The 17,891-nt window shown below is 49.8% G+C and overlaps 5 protein-coding genes across 5 annotated transcripts; 3 read left to right on the forward strand and 2 right to left on the reverse strand.

Annotated features, from left to right (window-relative positions):
* Positions 1-198: 198 nt before the first annotated feature.
* Positions 199-879, reverse strand: maiA (maleylacetoacetate isomerase MaiA; the record flags this gene model as incomplete). Its single annotated transcript, XM_016746469.1, has 1 exon — positions 199-879. One exon carries the CDS (start codon positions 877-879, stop codon positions 199-201), a length of 681 nt encoding a protein of 226 aa, XP_016600185.1.
* A 744-nt stretch (positions 880-1,623) lies between these two features.
* On the forward strand, positions 1,624-5,766 carry PEX2_092000 (Peptidase T2, asparaginase 2; the record flags this gene model as incomplete). The annotated part of the gene is made up of 5 exons (XM_016746470.1): positions 1,624-1,831; positions 1,895-2,522; positions 2,576-4,186; positions 4,236-4,254; positions 4,513-5,766. 5 exons carry the CDS (start codon positions 1,624-1,626, stop codon positions 5,764-5,766), a joined length of 3,720 nt encoding a protein of 1,239 aa, XP_016600186.1.
* A 1,580-nt stretch (positions 5,767-7,346) lies between these two features.
* On the forward strand, positions 7,347-8,855 carry PEX2_092010 (uncharacterized protein; the record flags this gene model as incomplete). The annotated part of the gene is made up of 1 exon (XM_016746471.1): positions 7,347-8,855. The coding sequence occupies one exon, from the start codon at positions 7,347-7,349 to the stop codon at positions 8,853-8,855; it is 1,509 nt and encodes a 502-aa protein (XP_016600187.1).
* A 988-nt stretch (positions 8,856-9,843) lies between these two features.
* PEX2_092020 (glycoside hydrolase family 55 protein) lies at positions 9,844-13,861 on the reverse strand (the record flags this gene model as incomplete). The annotated part of the gene is made up of 2 exons (XM_016746472.1): positions 9,844-12,927; positions 12,986-13,861. The coding sequence occupies 2 exons, from the start codon at positions 13,859-13,861 to the stop codon at positions 9,844-9,846; spliced, it is 3,960 nt and encodes a 1,319-aa protein (XP_016600188.1).
* Positions 13,862-14,527: 666 nt separating this feature from the next.
* On the forward strand, positions 14,528-16,078 carry PEX2_092030 (CFEM domain-containing protein; the record flags this gene model as incomplete). Its single annotated transcript, XM_016746473.1, has 3 exons — positions 14,528-15,003; positions 15,080-15,506; positions 15,563-16,078. 3 exons carry the CDS (start codon positions 14,528-14,530, stop codon positions 16,076-16,078), a joined length of 1,419 nt encoding a protein of 472 aa, XP_016600189.1.
* Positions 16,079-17,891: the final 1,813 nt, after the last annotated feature.

The raw sequence follows: 17,891 nt of genomic DNA on the forward strand, positions 1-17,891 counted from the left end.
TCAGCTTTGTTCAATTTTAGATTATAGAGCTCGCGGTCAAAGGCTTCGGCTAGTTTCATTTGACCAACCCAACTAGGATAAACGATTCCCTACTATACTTTCTTTTCTCAATGTGTCATTCAATCCCTTAGCATGACGATAGAATATTTTAGGAGCATGGATTGAGAGTATTAAATTCACTAGTTACAGTCTTTTCAGCTACTCCTTAATACGGAACTCCTCGGGGGTATCATCCTGTGACCTCCAATGCCCCTTTTTAACGGCATCCTCCATCTCCAGGTTCTTCACAATCTCATTCGTAACAGGAAACTGACCCAAGTCGACACCAAACCGCTGAGCTCCCCAGGCAGCAGGAATCAAACATAAATCTGCAATGGTAATGGAATCTCCAACGCTAAACTTCCCGGCTGATTTCTTAACAACAGCCTCATAAGCCCTAAAGCCATCCTCCATCAAACCCTTTGACCATTCAGCACGATCAACACCCAGCGGCCCAACTCGCTTAAGGATTCTGAGGTTTGTAACAGGCTGTATATCGCAAGAGATAATGTCCGCTAGAGTGCGGACTACGGCGCGGGTCTCTGAGTCCGAGATCGGAGGGAGCAGCGCGGGTCCTTGCTCTGAGAACTCTTCTGCGAGGTACTCAAGTGCGGCGAGAGATTGCGTGATTGTCACTGGTGCTTTGGAGCCTCTCTGGATTATTAGGGCTGGCACTGTTCCTGAGGGATTGATGGCCAGATGGGCTGGGGAGGATTGCTCGCCCTTTAGGAGGTTCACGTAGACGGATGTGAAAGGAATTTGTTTTAGGTGCAGGGCTATCCGGAGTCTGGCAGAGCAGGAGGAGCGGAAATAGGTGTAGAGAGTCACTGTGTCGGTCATTGTGGCTGAAGGGTTGGTATTCGATCTATGGGATATTGGAGTGGCGATGATGGAACGAAAAAGGGCCTAGACGGAAGAGCTTATAAACCCAGCTACATACACACTTTGACTATGTTAAGTCACTTTTCCTCAGTCGCGGAGCTGATGTGCCGTTTACCTTACCCATGTGGACTGCCTTGTACATGTAGAGTATACGGTGCGGAATGACTTCCGTCATATTGAAGCCGAGTTCAAGCGCTGTCGTACATTTCGGCTATGACTCTCGGGGCATATTACGTATATTATTCTAATTTATTTGCCTGTGACGTGAGCCATTTTACTTATAGTGTACATCGTACTTCCCAAATCGCATTAGAGCCCTGTGGCTTGCAGCCTTGATATTCTGTGTCACATATATATCTTCGATTTCTTCTTCTATTGGCTCTTAAGTGCCGTTCTAACAAGGGGGAATATGACTAATCAAAATTAAAATAAACTAGAATATGATTTCACTCATAAAATATGTTCAAATATATGCATTAGCGCCAATTTGCTTAGATTAATTTTGATATCTAGTCAAAAGTACGATCCTGAAATGGACACCTGAGGAGCTTATGCGGGGCGGCCGACGGATATCGCCGGGTAATAATCCTGGCTCGATCGCATTTCTTTGTCTCCCTGCAATTATCCACAGCATCACCAAATATCCACAGAATCCACTTCCAGCACCGAGCTCCTGGTCAACCCGCCCAGGAACGGTTGACGATGGATGGTGTCAGATCCTCCCGTCCGGACAAGCCGTACCAACGCACTTACAAGGCATGCATCCCTTGCCGACAAAGGAAGGCCAAATGCGATCTAGGAACCGGCCCAGATGGCCTTCCGATCGGCCCACCATGTGCGCGCTGCCGAAGGGAACTAAGGGAGTGTGTGTTTCCGGAGAAACGGGCGTGGGAAAGATCCCGCAAACGAGGTGCGCTAGAATTGAGTGCTTACCACATGTGAATCAGCTGGTTTCTAAATGGTCAATTTCTAGCGCGATCCCCAGAGAGCTATGAGACGGATGTCTCACCCCGCCACTCCAGTCAACTTACGACGGCATCACCTGATACTTCTGTCCTCGCACAAAATCGGACACAGAACTCGCATCATGCGGTGGAAGTAGCCAGCTCAAAACCCGAGAACAACTTTCATCAGGAGCAGAATTTTCAGTCGAGATGGCAATATCATCAGGATCAAGCGGGGTCTCATCGTGGCTCCCTCGATCACCATTCTGCAGGGCCTTCACGAACTGATCAGTCCCCTTCTCATACATATGAAAATAACAAACACCGATCGAATTCTACGCTCGCGAGCACTATGATGCGAACTGTCGTTTCAAGTGGCAATGATGCACTCAATATTCTTTTCGAAGCTGCAACTGCCCAAGAAGAAAATAGTCCTGATACTAGCTCTGAACCGCTAGCTGGGCCTCCATCGGCTGGTCCGAGTACTCAAGATCGAACGCCTGGAAATTACGATTCCGGATTTGAGTCGGTGGCACGGGTAATACGCCCCGTCAAGCTATCCGATGCCTCCCAAGACACTCTCAATGTCTGGGAGGCTTGTAGATTTGTCAAGATGGGCTGGTTTACTGCTAGAGAGGCTGTTACGTTTATTGATCTGTGTGTTCCCTCGCATGTTTAATGTCTGCCAAATGAAAGCTAACCGCAAGTAGGTTCTATAAGAACATGTCCTGCTTGTCTCCGATTTTGACTGATTTCTACGCCAATCATCGATATCATTACTGGTTGATTACTCGGGAGCCAGTTCTATGCTGCACTATTCTCATGATCTCTTCCCGCTATCACGTCCTGCCTGGTGCAGGGGGGGAGTCAAGGAATTTCTTTATCCACCACCGACTATGGTCCCATTCCCAGAAGTTGACGATGCGGCTGATATTTGGGCAAGAAAAATCAACAAAATCCAAGGTGCGGAGTCTTGGTACTGTGGAGGCGCTTTTGTTGATGTCAGAATGGCACCCTCGCGCCCTACATTTTCCGCCTGAGACGGATGGCTGGGACGATGATTTGATCCAACCAGCGCCCAGGAATCATGAGAATAACGATCCGAGCTCAGAACCGGGCAGTCGCGGGGTAGAGGATATAATCGAACCAGCACGCCGATCTGACCAAATGTCCTGGATGTTGCTAGGGTGTGCGCTGTCCCTTGCACATGAACTGGGTATATTCGAGACAGATGGAAGCACCTCACCAGCGGACGAACCAGAATGGAGAGATCAGATGGCAATTCGTTGGCAGCGCGTACAACGCTTGCTATACGTCTACATCAACCAATTGGCTTGGCGGATCGGATGCATGTCACCGATTCCTCAATCCTTAAACCATGCTATCCTGGGCGGACGTAAACCACAAGGACTGAGTCTACCGGGCAGCACGTGGTTGACTTTCATGGATTCGTGGATCGAGCTTACCAAGCTTGCCAAGTCTGTCACTGATATGTTCTTCCCCTCTGCGGCGTTTGCACGCCAGCAATTGCACAGTGGCCGATATATTGGTCTTCTTGAGCACTTCCGACCTCTTCTCAACCAATGGAAAGACAAGTATCTACAGCCCCAGGTACTTGATAAAGCATTCTACAACGATCTATTCATCGAATACCACTTCGTCCGCGTCTACACCCACTCAGTGGGAATGCAAGCAGTAGTGGAGCGTGCTGTCGCAGAGAACGACCCCAACAACTTTGATGGAGTACGACCCATGACCATCGACCCAACAGACTACGAATATATCCAAGAGGTGATCGATGGATGTGGTCAGATCTTGCAGAAAGTCACTCACCTAGCGGAAGTAGGGGCACTACGATTCTCACCAGTTCGAATTGTTCTCCGCATAACCAGTGCCTCGATCTTCTTGATGAAAGCGCTAAGTCTGGGCACGCGCCAAGCCAAGCTCCAGGAATCGATTGAAATACTAGAAAAGAGCATCAAAGCCCTCAAGTCAAACGCCTTGGATGATGTCCATCTGAGCACACGATATGCCGCGCTACTAGAGATGCATGTCTCGCGCTTGCGGCGCAATCTGCTTGCATCGTCAAAAGTCGTGAAAAGTAGTCAAGACGCCCCACAAAGATCATCCATGGGGCCCCCTCCTTGGCCGGACAATGGTGACCGGGCAAATCTCACGAGGGCCCCTGCATTGCAGGACCCACCGCCGGAGCTGGGATACATCCCTTCCTTGAATGATATTGGTGCAGATAACTGGCTTTCGCTGCCATTTGACCCATCGATGGCGCCGTTTGATATGAGCCATGGATGTCAATTTCCGATGTATGAGGGTGGGACGTTAGACTTTATTTGGAATCTGCCATCGTGATAGATTCAACTCTACACACGGGGTATTCAATTAGGTAGCTTTGTACATAGCCCTATATGGTTGCAATTATGCAATGTTGGTACATAAATGTATTTAGAAAGTGATACCCCAATTCGGACAACTCCGCCTTATCTTTCTTTCCCCGCACCAAACAACAACCAACCTTAGAAGTCCAACCATCGTCAATTACCCAGCAAGATGACAGAACCAGCATCATTCAAACCAACCCTAATCATCCACGGCGGCGCTGGAAACATCCAACGCTCCAAACTCCCCCCAGACCTCTACGCCGCCCACCACGCCTCCCTCCAATCCTATCTCCGCTCAACGCATACCCTCCTCAACAGCTCTGGATGCAGCCGTCCACGCCGTCTCCCTCCTTGAAGACGACCCTCTCTTCAACTGCGGCCGCGGCAGCGTCTTTACAACAGCCGGCACTATCGAAATGGAAGCCTCAGTAATGGTGACATCCATCAACCCTCCCCACGCAACACAACCAGGCGCAATCAAGCGTGGCGCAGGCGTAATGGGTGTCCGTAATGTGCGCCATCCGATCCGTCTCGCGCGCGAATCGCTTCTCAGAGCGGGTGTCGACGCCAATGGATCTCCCGTAGATGACGGGGGGAGTATGCATTCCCAGCTGGTTGGTCCGTATGTTGAGACGCTTGCTCGGGAGTGGGGAATGGAGTTTTGTTCCGATGATTGGTTCTTCACGCAGAAAAGGTGGGATGAGCATGTGAGGGGTTTGAAGGGTGAAGAGGAGCCTATTTTTTTGAGTCAGGGGACTGTTGGTTGTGTCTGTTTGGATCAGTGGGGGAATCTGGCTGTGGCTACTAGTACCGGTGGTTTGACGAATAAGTTGCCCGGGAGAATTGGTGATACGCCTACTTTGGGAGCTGGGTTCTGGGCTGAGGCTTGGGATGAGACCGTGTCGGGTGGGGGCGAGGTAGTGCCGGGAGATTCCTCGGTGGGTGGCTTGCTACACGACGCGAGGAATTGGCTGGGGGATTGCATGCCGTCGTTCTTGCGTGATCAGGCTTTATCTAGTTACCTGTCCCTTTCGGGTGATGGTTCCTCTCGGCAGCTGGATTTGGGGTCTGAGAAGGCTTGTCATTCTTATCAACCTTCTGCTCAATACTCTCATCGGCGGGCTGTTGCGGTCTCTGGGACTGGGAATGGAGACTCGTTCCTTCGGGTTGCGGCTGCGCGCACGGTTGCTGCAATGCTACGGTTTTCTTCACCCGGCAGGTTCCCTTCGGGTCTTGCGGACGCAGTAACGGCTGTTTCTGGGCCTGGTGGTGAACTTCAACGTTCCGCCGGCTCCAGGTGGACCAAGACTGGCGAGGGCGAGGGGGGTATTATCGGCATAGAGGCAGAATTTGCCCTTGTAAACAGGGGATCGGATGTTAAACTAAATCGGGGCAAGGTTGTATTCGACTTCAACTGTGGTGGTATGTGGCGTGCTTGGGTGGAGGAGGATGCTACTGGGAATGAAGTGGAGAGGATTATGGTCTTCCGAGAGCAATATCAATAGAATAGATTCCCTCCAGCTTAGTTGGATGGTATGTTCACATATCAAGATTATATCTTCTACAATTGTTTCCAACTATTTCAAACATGATATTTGAGCGGCGAATATGATAGGAAATATAGTATCAGCAAAATCAAAGAAGGGGAAGAGACGCAGACCGAGGCGATGTGGTGGTAGTCTAGAGTCAGTAAGCATAACCATCAAATCCAACAAGTCATACCACTTGCCAAGAAGAAACCCATATTCCATCTTGTGGTATGTTAAGTGAAGCTTTGTTCCCCCGTTGTGGTGGAGCCCCTTTAGGACAATAACCTTATCTTCCAACCTTGGTTAACCCGCGGGACCTTGTGGGGCAAGGTTGCGGCTCTACAGTATCACAACTGACTTGATGCCTGAGGGATCCTATTCAGTTTAGTTGAGATTCTAAGTTTCTATTACGATCATGTGCACATTACTTTGATTTAGATACCAAATAAAGTCCGCACGAAGTGGCTATCCTAGGACCAATACAGGGAATTGTTGATATTTCGTCTTATGTTGGCTCTAACACAACTCGTGACAATATCAAATGATGCCACACAGGACAAAATATTCAATCGGCGTAGCAGAATACTATAGATGTAGCTGTAGCAAGGACCGAAAGAAGTCGGCGACCTTGTTAAATATTTCTTAGGTACCTAGGGCGGCATGGCATTCGACCTTAGGTCCTCATCCGGGGACATGAATAGCGATCACAGCACCGACCTGGACATGGACACGTACCTGACCGGAAACACTGTTTGGTTTGGTTTTGATTCACACACCCCTTCATTATTCACGGCACCGGATACTTGATCACTGGATGGGCCCAAAACGCCTGTGGTAGCTTGTTCTGCTGAAACAATAGAGGACCAGGGCCGGCCATCAAGCCATGGACCAAGCGTCAAGCTTTCAGCCAAGAGTGACCCTTTCGACGATGCAACCCCATATACCTGATGACTTGATTATGGAGCTGGATACTCCAAGGGTCCAGCTGGGACGTTGATTTGATCAGAGTCATCAAATGATAAGACTCCTGGATGATTCTTGAATGTTTTCTTTAGTAGTGGGAAAGCCAAGATTTGCCAGACATTATCCGGAGTATATGTCAACATAGAGGATATATGCAAAATACTCAAAAATAACAGGGTCAAATGCACATAACTTATACAAATCAACAAGGTTACAAATTCATAGACGCGTTTTAGGTGCGGTCCACGCGTGCGTCATTTGCTTATAAAATATATTCTGAAGCCTAAGGCGGTGAACCCAATACCTATGTTAACAAAAACAGATAGGCCATCGCCGGCACTTTGTGGGTTCTTATAAAGCAATTGAGGTTTCCGAAAATTTAAGATGATCCCGGAAGCAAATACTACAAGAATAAGGGCAAGCCACCCGAAGGTTCGCTCTGGCTGCCAAGCGTGCAAGTAAGTAGGCTTATACGCGGCCACCAATAAGATCCACGGCAACTAATATAACACTCCAGAATTGGGCGTAAAAAATGCGATGAAACCCACCCCTCGTGTCGGAGGTGCACCAATACGGGCCGGGTATGCGAATACATGGAGACTCCGGACCGGCGTAAACGCGGCATCCGCGACATACAAGTCATCAGCCCGGGCCCCTACTCAGCCACCTACTCGGCCCCCTATTTGGCCCCGAATTTCGTTGCACGACGGTTACTGGATCCAAGCCAAGTGGGTCTTTCGCACGTGGAACGGCAATATCTCGATTTATTCAAGACGCATACTTCTGTAAAATGCACCGGGTTTATGGCCGACGAGTTTTGGCAGCGACTCGTTCACCAGGTCGCCGAGGAGGAACCCGCTGTACGACATGCGGCTATTGCGCTGAGTTCTATGCATTGGCAATTCATGCAAGGAGCCGACTCTTCCAAATTGAAGTCGCTGTCTAAGGCTAAGCCTAGTGTGAACAAAATTCCATCTTTCACTCTAGCGCAGTGCACCAAGGCCCTTGTTTCTCTACGGCAGAGATTAACAAAGGTAGATACATATACCACAATCAGCGCGCATAGAGAGGCGGTTCTTGTTTCGTGTATTATGTTAGTGTCGCTATCTCTGTTCCAGGGCGATGTTAAGGCCGTGACCTCGCACTTACGGTCCGGTTATAGCGTGCTTATGGAATGGCAGAAGGTCAATTTTGACGGGAATCCCTCGGGATTGGTCTTAACGCGCACATTTTCAGATCTACAGCTACATCGAATTACATTCTCTCAAGCACGGCGTGATATGGACGCAGAAGCGGATGATTTACCGCTCTGGCAGGCGATTACCGGATGCCGGCCTGTATACGGGCATTCGGAAATATCTGAAAGTGGCTTTTCGATTGTCCTTGGAGCGGCTATCACGTCAAATTATCCACAGGGACTCGAGCTCCGCGTAGGATATAGTCTACGGAGGTTGAACACTGCCCTTGCCGATCTACTCTATCAGAATAAGACGGAAAAGACGGTTGGGGAGAGATTAATGAGCTGGAAGAGCGAGTTTCACGCTTTTATTTCGGCAAATAGGGATACCTTATCGCTACAAGACCGCGGCCCTGTAATACTGATGGAGCTATGGACTATATCCAGTGATATCATACTTTCTTGTCTTAAGAGCCCGCTGGATGAGATGGCCCATGACTCCTCTTTGCCCGAATTCCAACGGATGAACGAGTTAGCGGCGCTTTACGTGAGTCTGGCGGAGCAAGCTTCGATGTTCTCCACTAAAGCCATGCTTCTACAAATCCTACATTTCACTGGCTCTAAATGCCGTGACTGGCATACGCGCCGGGAGACATTACGCCTAGTGCGTCACTTCCCGCGGCGAGAAGGTTTCTGGACATCTGATCATCTCGCCACTCTGTTGGAATACGTTATCAAACATGAGTCTGCTGGTCTGACACCTAGTGACGTGATTCCGCGCGCAGCTCGTATTGATCTGATGCATATGAGCCCTTTGGACCAGAGTAAATTCAATGTATGGTATCACCAACCTTGCACCCCCGAGGAGGTTGCCAATGGTGCTGATGTTTCTGGAAAATGGACGACCGTGGTGCTATCAGCTTGATGGCACCAACAAGCCAAAAAGAAGAGAGAAATACACCAACCAGGCAATTAGCAAAAGATAGCATGTGGAATTTTAGCCAATCTTTCCTTGCCCGAAGGAGTGGTTATCAACAAGGAAGTATTGCGACAATATAAAATCATATACTGAAATGGCCCTAAGTTTAACTCCAAAGACCATTTCCCATTTTACCATATTTGAACTTCAACGATAGGGTGAATAATAGTGAATCCCATAGTAAAAGTGTATGTGAGCTTGGTGGGAATTTAGTACTTCATCCTTCATTACAAATGTATATGTGCCAGTGAGCCCTCTGAACTATTCACAACTAGATTGCGCCTCCACAGCTGCTTGACTACTATGGGCAAAAAAGTCTCATATAACAGAGAAAATCTCTCACCAGGGCTACGACGAAAGAGAATGAGATGAGCTGACACGAATGGAAATTTGCCATGCGAGAGAGTCTGGATGAACCAGACGTCCTTGGCAAGTACTAGCGGCAGGAATAGCTCCAACGAAATATGGGCAATTATCAAGGTCCGTTAAGACGTCACGGCAGGCTGAATGGCTCATCTTAATCACATAGGGGGTGTGGCAGAAGCAGTAAAAGAGTAACCAGAGCCTGTAATGATTTGATAGAATTTTTATTCAGAGGCGTTATAGAGAACCTTGGAGTATGATTTTCTAGTCATGTATCCTCCCAATCCGTCTATTGCAGGGGTCGTGAAGATTGATATCCTTTCAATTACGTATCGTATATTCGGGGTATTATATACTTGCACGTCGAGGTATCTAACTTGTAAATATTTACCCTTCTTTCAACATATTCGATTGGATTGAGACATATTTCTGCGGTTATGCTTCGTCGCACCAGTAATTTGTAATGAATAGCCGCTTACACCAAAAACACACAATCCTTTTGGGAAGCTTGATCCCGCTGACCAGATGGGCATTTTCTCTCGCAGTGGTGAATTTGGCTCATCCATTCCACCTAAACACGGCATTTTGGCTCCGTGAGACCGTCGAACTTGTCCTGTTCGGCCTTGAAATCCTTGCCAATACTCTCCAAGTCATCCTCGGTCACCGCGCGACGCGCAGCGGCGGCCTTAGCGAAGTCGTCCTCGTCACGCAACCCACCGCCGCCGAATAGACTCAACAGTACCATAGGGGCGGAGGTGGGGTCTGAGACGATGCTTTGAATACCCAGAGCGACGTTGCCTGTAGCGGCGATGGTCTCGAAGGCGCCATCGAGCACCTCCACCTCTGGGGCGAAGTCGTCCAGGAAGGGGATGAAGGCAAAGGCAATCCCTAGAATCTCCAGGACGAGCTTGATCTTATCCTTCTTGGCCTGCTGCTCGCCGATAGCCTTGACACTGGCCATGGAGGCGATGGCCTGCTGCAGCATGAAGACGGGCATTGAGAAGGTGTCGAGCAGGTCCTGCATACCGCCGCCCCACGCGCCAAAATTTATATCCAGCTCGCGCGAGAGGAGGTTGTTACGTAGGGTGCCGATGGAGGGCATCGCTGCGGTGATGATATCCTTGGGGTTGGTCACATTTATCTTGTTGGACTTGACCGCCTTGGGAATGTTGACATACCGATAATCGGTCCCCGAAGAGCACTCTCCCGGTATGCAGTGGCCGATCTGACGAACGGGCCCGCCATCGTTGCCAAAGGTCACCCAGGTTCGGTTGATCCCGTATGTGCTTTCAAGCTCGCTGTAGAAGCCATTTGAGTCCTTGAGAGTGTACGTCATGGTGAAGGCGCTGGCGCCCATCAGCTGGGTGTAGGTGAATGGGCACTGCTGCGTCGAGGTCGGACCGTACCCCTCGCAGGTGCAATCGAAGTACTTGTTGCCAGCTCCGCCCCCGGGCTGACTGGGCGTCGACTCGGCCATGAAGGCCTTGATTGCATCGGGGACCATATCCCGGACATATTCCTGGTAGTACTTGAAATACTTGTTGTAGTTTTGGTTGGCATCAGTATAGTTGGCGAGAGATGCGTTCAAGGTGGTGTAGAGGGTTCCCATTGCGTAGTACGGCATGCATTGATCCGGATAGCTGCCCAGAGCCCCGTTGAGCTCGTCGATCGTTGCGTACTGCTGGGTCAAATCGCACTTCCAGCTAGCCAGACATGCGGGGTCAGTGGAGTCATCGTCGCATGAGAAAATTGGCTGGGCATAGTCGTCCAGATAGGCGGCCAGGGCGCTCCAGTAGGGATGCCCGACAGCCTGCGTGTTGTTCGCCGCGAGGATGATGTTGTTATCGTCTGTATTACTGATCATCTCCACGGCGCCAATTGTGATCAGGTTCCATATGTACAATCCCTGGTTCTCTCCCTGGTCCAGGACCATCCGCTGCTGGCAATTCTGAGTGTCCACACAGGTCTCCAGGTAGTTGTCGTACCAGGAGTAGAGACCCGCGCCCGCAATGGTTAGGTTTGTATTTTCGTTCATGATAACCCCCCATGCAAAATTGCAGAGCTCCGGCGACGCTGTGCAGGTGACATCCGGAAAGGTGGGATCGTTCGTGAACAAGCCTACCGACGCGTTGAAGGGCCCGGGTGACTCGGTAGCATCGGTGAATTGATAGTAGGGAGACTCGGTCTGTATCATGCCGGCTAGAGTGTTGGTGGCATTGACAAAGTTGTACTGGTAGAGGATCGAATGCTCCGAGGCGGTGCCGTACATCCAGGTTGGTCCTGAGGTTGACTCGACCAGCATTCCTCGAGCAACCCCAACAGTGATCTGTGTATTGGCTGGGTCGTCAATATCGTGGTCGGCTACCCACAGCCACATGTTTTCAAAGTAGCCATTGGATTCGGGGGTGATGTGTAGTATCAAAGAGGCGGCCACACAGCCCGATGCAATCGAGTTGCTGGTGGGACACTCAGCCAGCTGCAGCTTGCTTCCATACGCGCCTCCCACCCGGAAGTGCGAATCCCAGATGCCCACCGAGCCCTGGATCTCGGCCTGGACGTTCCATTCCATCATCACTAATCCTGGCAGCTCTCCAATGGAGGTGAAAAGCATGTCGCTGATTTCCACCGTCCCCACATCACCGGGATTACCCACTTGAATCATGACCTTGGGGGAGGTCATGTCGGCGAAATAGTCGCCCGAGGCCACAAGCTGTGACCACACTTGCCCGGTAATACGGGCGTGTGCCGGGATCACGATGGTGGAGGTAACAATGTAGGACCCCGGAGGAAAATAGATCAAGTTGTCAGTTGTGGCCAGGGAAAGCGAGGCGACAATGGCTGCGGTATCATCTGTGACTCCATCGCCCGCCGCGCCATGATCTTTGACGCTGACAATGCTGCTGAGCGAGAGGGTCTCATACTGCGGACGATCCTTGTAAAAGTACGTGTCCCGATAGATGACCTGGTCCTGAGCAGCATCCAGAAGAGGAGGCGGGGGGTCCTGCACATTCACTTCGTAGGACCCAAAACTCTTGGAAGATTGTTCCTGGAGGTTTCCAATAACCACAAAGTCCACGTCACCATTAGGAAGGTCAAGACTCGTGCCATCTGTGAAGGCGACCATTGTGTCGACAGCGTTGACACCGACGTTGTCCAGCGTGATAATGCTTGATTCCAAGATGGTTGATTGCTCAAAACTCGCCTGGATGGCAATGGGGGTTTCATCAAACATACTGTCAAGGATGTAGGTAGATCCAGATGGCTGACCAGAAGTATCTTGAGGATTGATCAAGCTAATTCCAATGGGGGAGCTAGAGAGGTGCAATCCAGACCAGGTCCAGCCCCAGTCCCAGATCAAGCCGATGCTCGCGTTAGTTTGGCCGGCGATCTGGAAATCGCGGACCGTGTACTGTTGATTACCACCATAGATGCCATACGCTCCACCCGTGATCGTGCAGCCTGACATAAATCCCCCGCTGCCGTTCTCGGTGTAAATGCCCATCTGGCTGGTTCCGGCCGTCGAGCTGGCACTAATGTACACATTGGTAAGGGAGGTCGCTTGAGCTATCTGCCAGTGCAATCCCGCCGCATTCGCGGTGGTGGTCTCCTCAATATCAATGATGAAGTTTCGGACCTGGCGATAAAAATTGGATTGCTGAAGATGACGGGTCAGTTCTATTTGTAGAGAGATCTTGTCTCAGGAGTCGACCTACTTCAATGTACCACTCATCGCCATTATCGTTGGGGATATAGACGTCGCTTTGAATCGCGCCCAGGCCAATGAACGAGGGAGAAGTCTTGATAATCGGAAGATCATTTGCATTGCCCACCAATTGAGAGTAGTAAGAGGCATTGAGAGGCGAGGAGATAAGGTATGTGCCCGGAGGGAAATAGATGAATGTGCCCTTGGTCGAGGATGACTCGCAGTTTTCTTGGCAGCTTCCTCCGTAAGAGATTGCAGCATTGATAGCATCAGTGTCATCGGTCACTCCATCGCCCTTGGCTCCAAACTTGGGATCGGTAACATCTCGATAGACGGGGTAGGACGAATCCCACCCCATAGGTGGAAGGCCATGATCGACTTGGGCCGGCCAGTAGTTCGATGACGAGCTCACGCTGTCCCGTTTCGCCAAGGTCAGGGGCTTAGGCAGATTTGTGAACTTGCTGTAACTTTTGTGGAGAGTACCATTCCTCAACTGCTGTGCTGCGTGGCGTTCAGCAAGGAGAGCGGCTGCAGCTCTAAGACGGGGGTTCAACGTGGGCGCCACCGGCTGGTTAGACCGTTTGTGTTGGGTCGAGGAGCGGGTAGCATTGGAGTGGCGCGATTCATACGTGTTGCGTTTGGGGTTGGCCACTCTCCAGGCATTGTACTCAGATTGCTGCGCCACAGCGGCCTCCACGAGCTTTTGGGCCTGCAATAGGTCACTGGTTGAGGTATTAAGGGACCGTGGCCTGGGTGGATGGGCAATGGCCCGCCGCTGGTGCCATAGATGGAAGGCAGGGTCGGCGGCTGGGGAGGCCCCAATCAGATTGAGACAGAAAGCAAAAATCAAAAACAAAGTGAGAATTCCTCGCATTAATGCCATCATCTTTTCAGCATGCTAGGAGGAACGAACGAAATAGAACGACCTTTAGGCTAAGGAGTCGGGTCTAGCGAAGGGAATTGGCACATATGACTAGAGTCAAGGCACAATGAGCGAAGTAAAGGAATGACTATAGAAAGAAATGACTGAATGAGTGAATGAATGACTAAAAGAGTGACTGGGGAAACGAAGGGGGGATTGCTGGTGGAAGGGCTTTCTGCTGATGATTGAGCCCTCATGGCATGCATACATATATAACGCTGCGGTCGAACAAGAAATTTCCTGTCCCGAAAAGCTCCTCCGGGGTCCGATCTATCCGAGAGCGGAATGACCCCCGACGAGATCCATATCGCTAATTGCGACCTGAGGGGAGTGAGATTAAATGACTCACTTAAAGTTGAAGTCGACAATTAGGGCTAATGAACCGGAGCGAGCTAGCCTTACTGCGATAAGACTTTAATTTGAAGACCCTAGTCTATGCTAGTCTATACTAGTCGATACTAGTTATACTAGGTCCATCCTGCTGGGACTTGCTCTGCATGCATCTGTTGTATTTATTTGATTGAGTTTGAAACTCTTGATCCTCCGTTGTAGCCCTCGTTATTTCTCTCCTTTCCTATCCCATCTTGCCATCTTGTTTCTTTCGCTGTTGGTACGCTAGACCAATCACCCATGATGCAGTCCGTCCTTCGACTTTTGATCTTTACTTTCGGAGTCTTACCTCCCGTCTTCGGCCAGCTGGAGACAGTTGGCCTCGTAACCTCTGGTGTTACTCCCACTAGTTCGGTCTCATTGACAGTCGTCTCAACCCCATTCTTATCGACAAGTTCGACATTTTCTGCATCCTCCTCGCTCACTACAACCTCACCCAGTGTTACTACCTCGGGTGATCCGTTAGTGGTTACCTCTGTATTTACCCAACCGCCAGGATGCGCGGGAGGGATGACCGAGATAGCAGCATGGTCAACTGAGCTCTGGCAGAACATTGTCAATCCAGTTCCCACCATGACGCTTTCATCCTGCTATCCCAGCCAGTTCTACTATAGTGCAGTGGCAACTAGTATCTTGCCGCCGTACAAGCAGCTGGTGTGTCCCCAGGATTGGGAGACGTATAATGTCACCGACACATACATCGTTTGTTGTCCCAGGTATGCTATGTGTTTGTTGTTCAACCTATCAATTGTGTTCCATAGCAGGCTGACTGAAGATTCACCCTTGTCAAAGTGACTATGGAGTGTACCTGCCCAACTTCCAAAACTCGACACGTCCTGGATTAGGCGCCGTCTGCACTTCTAGTATCTGGGCCGACGTGTTGATGGACATCACCAGCTACGATTCCGCCGGATCGGTTACCGTTATTCCCACCATCGCTGGGGATGATGGAGCCCTCGTCTTTGCAACAGGTTTCGATGGAACCAGAGCCACTGCTGTGATCTCGTCAACGAGTACGGTATCATCCACGAGTACGGTATCGTCCACGAGTATGAGCCCATCCACTAGTATGAGCTCATCCTCCGTGTCCTCCTCACCCACCGGCAGCACTGTTTCCGAGACCAGCCTTCACCAAACAACATCTGTTAGCTCAACCACATCCATTTTGACATCAGCCACCACCACCCTCACCGCAATCACCCAACTGCCTTCCTGCGGCGTAAGACCTTCCCCCCCCCCCAGTAAAGTCTACCTACTAAATCCATTCTTGCACAGCAAACTTGCTTCAATAACATGCTAGCAAAATACGATAGCCTGGGCTGCACAACATCCGACCCATCCTGCCTCTGCCGAAACATCAATTTCTACTACGGAATCCGCGACTGCGCTAATGCCGCCTGCGGGACCGTGGTGGCGAGCACAGTCCTGGCCTTTGAGAGCGGATACTGCACCTCGGCCATTGCCGCCGAAACCACGTATCCGGTAACTAGTACCACCACGACCGTTTCGTCTACGAATGCATCAACCCCCACTAGCGCTACGGCCAGTCCCACCGCAATCTCCGATCTCCCCACCTGCGGTCAGACTTGCTTCAACAATATGCTGGCCCAATACTCGTCCCTCGGATGTAGTACTCCTGACGCTGCCTGTTTGTGCGAGAACATCAACTTCTACTACGGCATCAGAGACTGCTCGAATGGTGCGTGTGGCACCGAGGTAGCCACCACAGTTCTGGCCTTTGAGAGTGCATACTGTGCTTCTGCTACGGCGGCTGCTGCCACTAGTAAGTAACATGTGGTCGAGAATGATAATTGGTGGAGTGCCCATTGGGAGCGAGATTTCATATAAATTTAGCATAGATTGGGGCTTTACTCCGCTTGAGCGTCACTAGTTCGAACTTGCCCTTTTTGCTCGTGTGCGCCGTGAAGCTCCATAATTTAATATAAGTTGAAATTTAATTGATATGTGGACATTTCGAGCCTTCTCAATGTGACACTGATACGCAGTACATATGACTATTAGTGATACCAAGGACATAGTGATTACCATTCGCATTTACAGGGATCCACTTCACCCCGCGAATGCTGAATTTCCAGCATATCATCTTGTTGCTAGGCCTGAGTAAGTATCTACGAATGAGTCATTTTGTTTCCCAATCAAATAGCGCATGGCGTCGAGATCAACTATTTTCCCCTATCACCCGCGACGGGCATGCTTCCGAGCCGAGCCGTATGGCTATGACTCTGATTACAACAATCTATACCTGTGGGGTTCACCCACCCACGTTTTCCTGTGGGGTAAGAATTTGCCTGTCACTAGTATTGCGCCTGTATGTGGTATTATATCTAATTTGTCGAATCCCTCTAATTGCTCTCTCCTGTATCATATAAACCCCTGGATTTACGAATTTATTGTGAACCGGACATCCGTGGACATACTATGTAGTTGCTCATATTTTTGAGGGTATACTATATGTCAAATTGAGAGTTAAGAGCCCTATTGTTGAAACATTAAATTGGTTTCAATCTGTATATATTACTGAATTATATCCCACGCTATCCATGAGCTAAAAAAGCCTGGGTAGAGGTGGAACCCCACAGATACCCTGCTACGACAGCCAGGGCGAGAACTATATTGTACGCTAATGCATGCACGCCACGAGTAATAAATATGGTATTCTTTCAGATCAATACAGAAGAAGATGTAAGCTAAGTTGCATACTATTACTTGATTAATAATGATTGATTAGTAGTGGTACTACCAGCAAAAAACGCAAGTACATATATATACATTCGGATAGTTGTCGCCCGGGCTGTCGTAGCAGGGTATAGACTGTTGTACGGAGGAAGGAGTATAGTATGTCAATTTCATGGGGCCATAGTCACCGAAAAATTGTCCAAGTGGGTACTCGTACTCGGATTGGATATGTCGTCTATGCACGGAGTACGGAGTAGCTGGGCAGGAGTTCGCAGACGAGGCTAAATGCTGACCCTGCGGAATTCCGGATCCTGTCCCACCGTTAAATAAGTCGACCAGAGTGCTAACCGAATACAGGGTCCAACCGATGAATTAAGGGGCAAAGCTTATGCTAAGCACTAGCCAAGCACTAGCCAAGCACTAAACAAGCACTAAACAAGCACTAAACAAGCACTAAACAAGCACTAGCCAACCTTGCACTAACCCGCCAAGGCTAACAGCGCCTTAGCTCAGGCCAGGTATTCGATACAGTATGCATGAAACATCGCCCACCAGTCTCTCACTTCCTCTTGAAGGACACACCAATTGCCGATACGTCGGACTCCGAAAGAAATTTCCGTATCTTCCAACTGGGGCATCGAGATACGAGGAAGTATCTCAGATTCCGAGATATCCGATGAACTAACACTCCTGATATGCTAAGATAAATGACACACGGCCGAACAATCAGCATGGGAACGGAGATTCAATATCTTGTCTAGGCCGAGTGCCACAATGGACGCTTTAGTTCCTGTTAGCCCCCAATTTGTCTGCGAGATTGCTTCTCTCTCTCTTAGTCTCTGTTTCCCTCGTATTGTTTATTCCATATAGAATTATCTCCTTTTCATTCGCTTTGCCGGTGGTGTTC

Source organism: Penicillium expansum, assembly GCF_000769745.1.
Source record: "Penicillium expansum strain MD-8 chromosome Unknown contig313, whole genome shotgun sequence".
Lineage (NCBI taxonomy): Eukaryota > Fungi > Ascomycota > Eurotiomycetes > Eurotiales > Aspergillaceae > Penicillium > Penicillium expansum.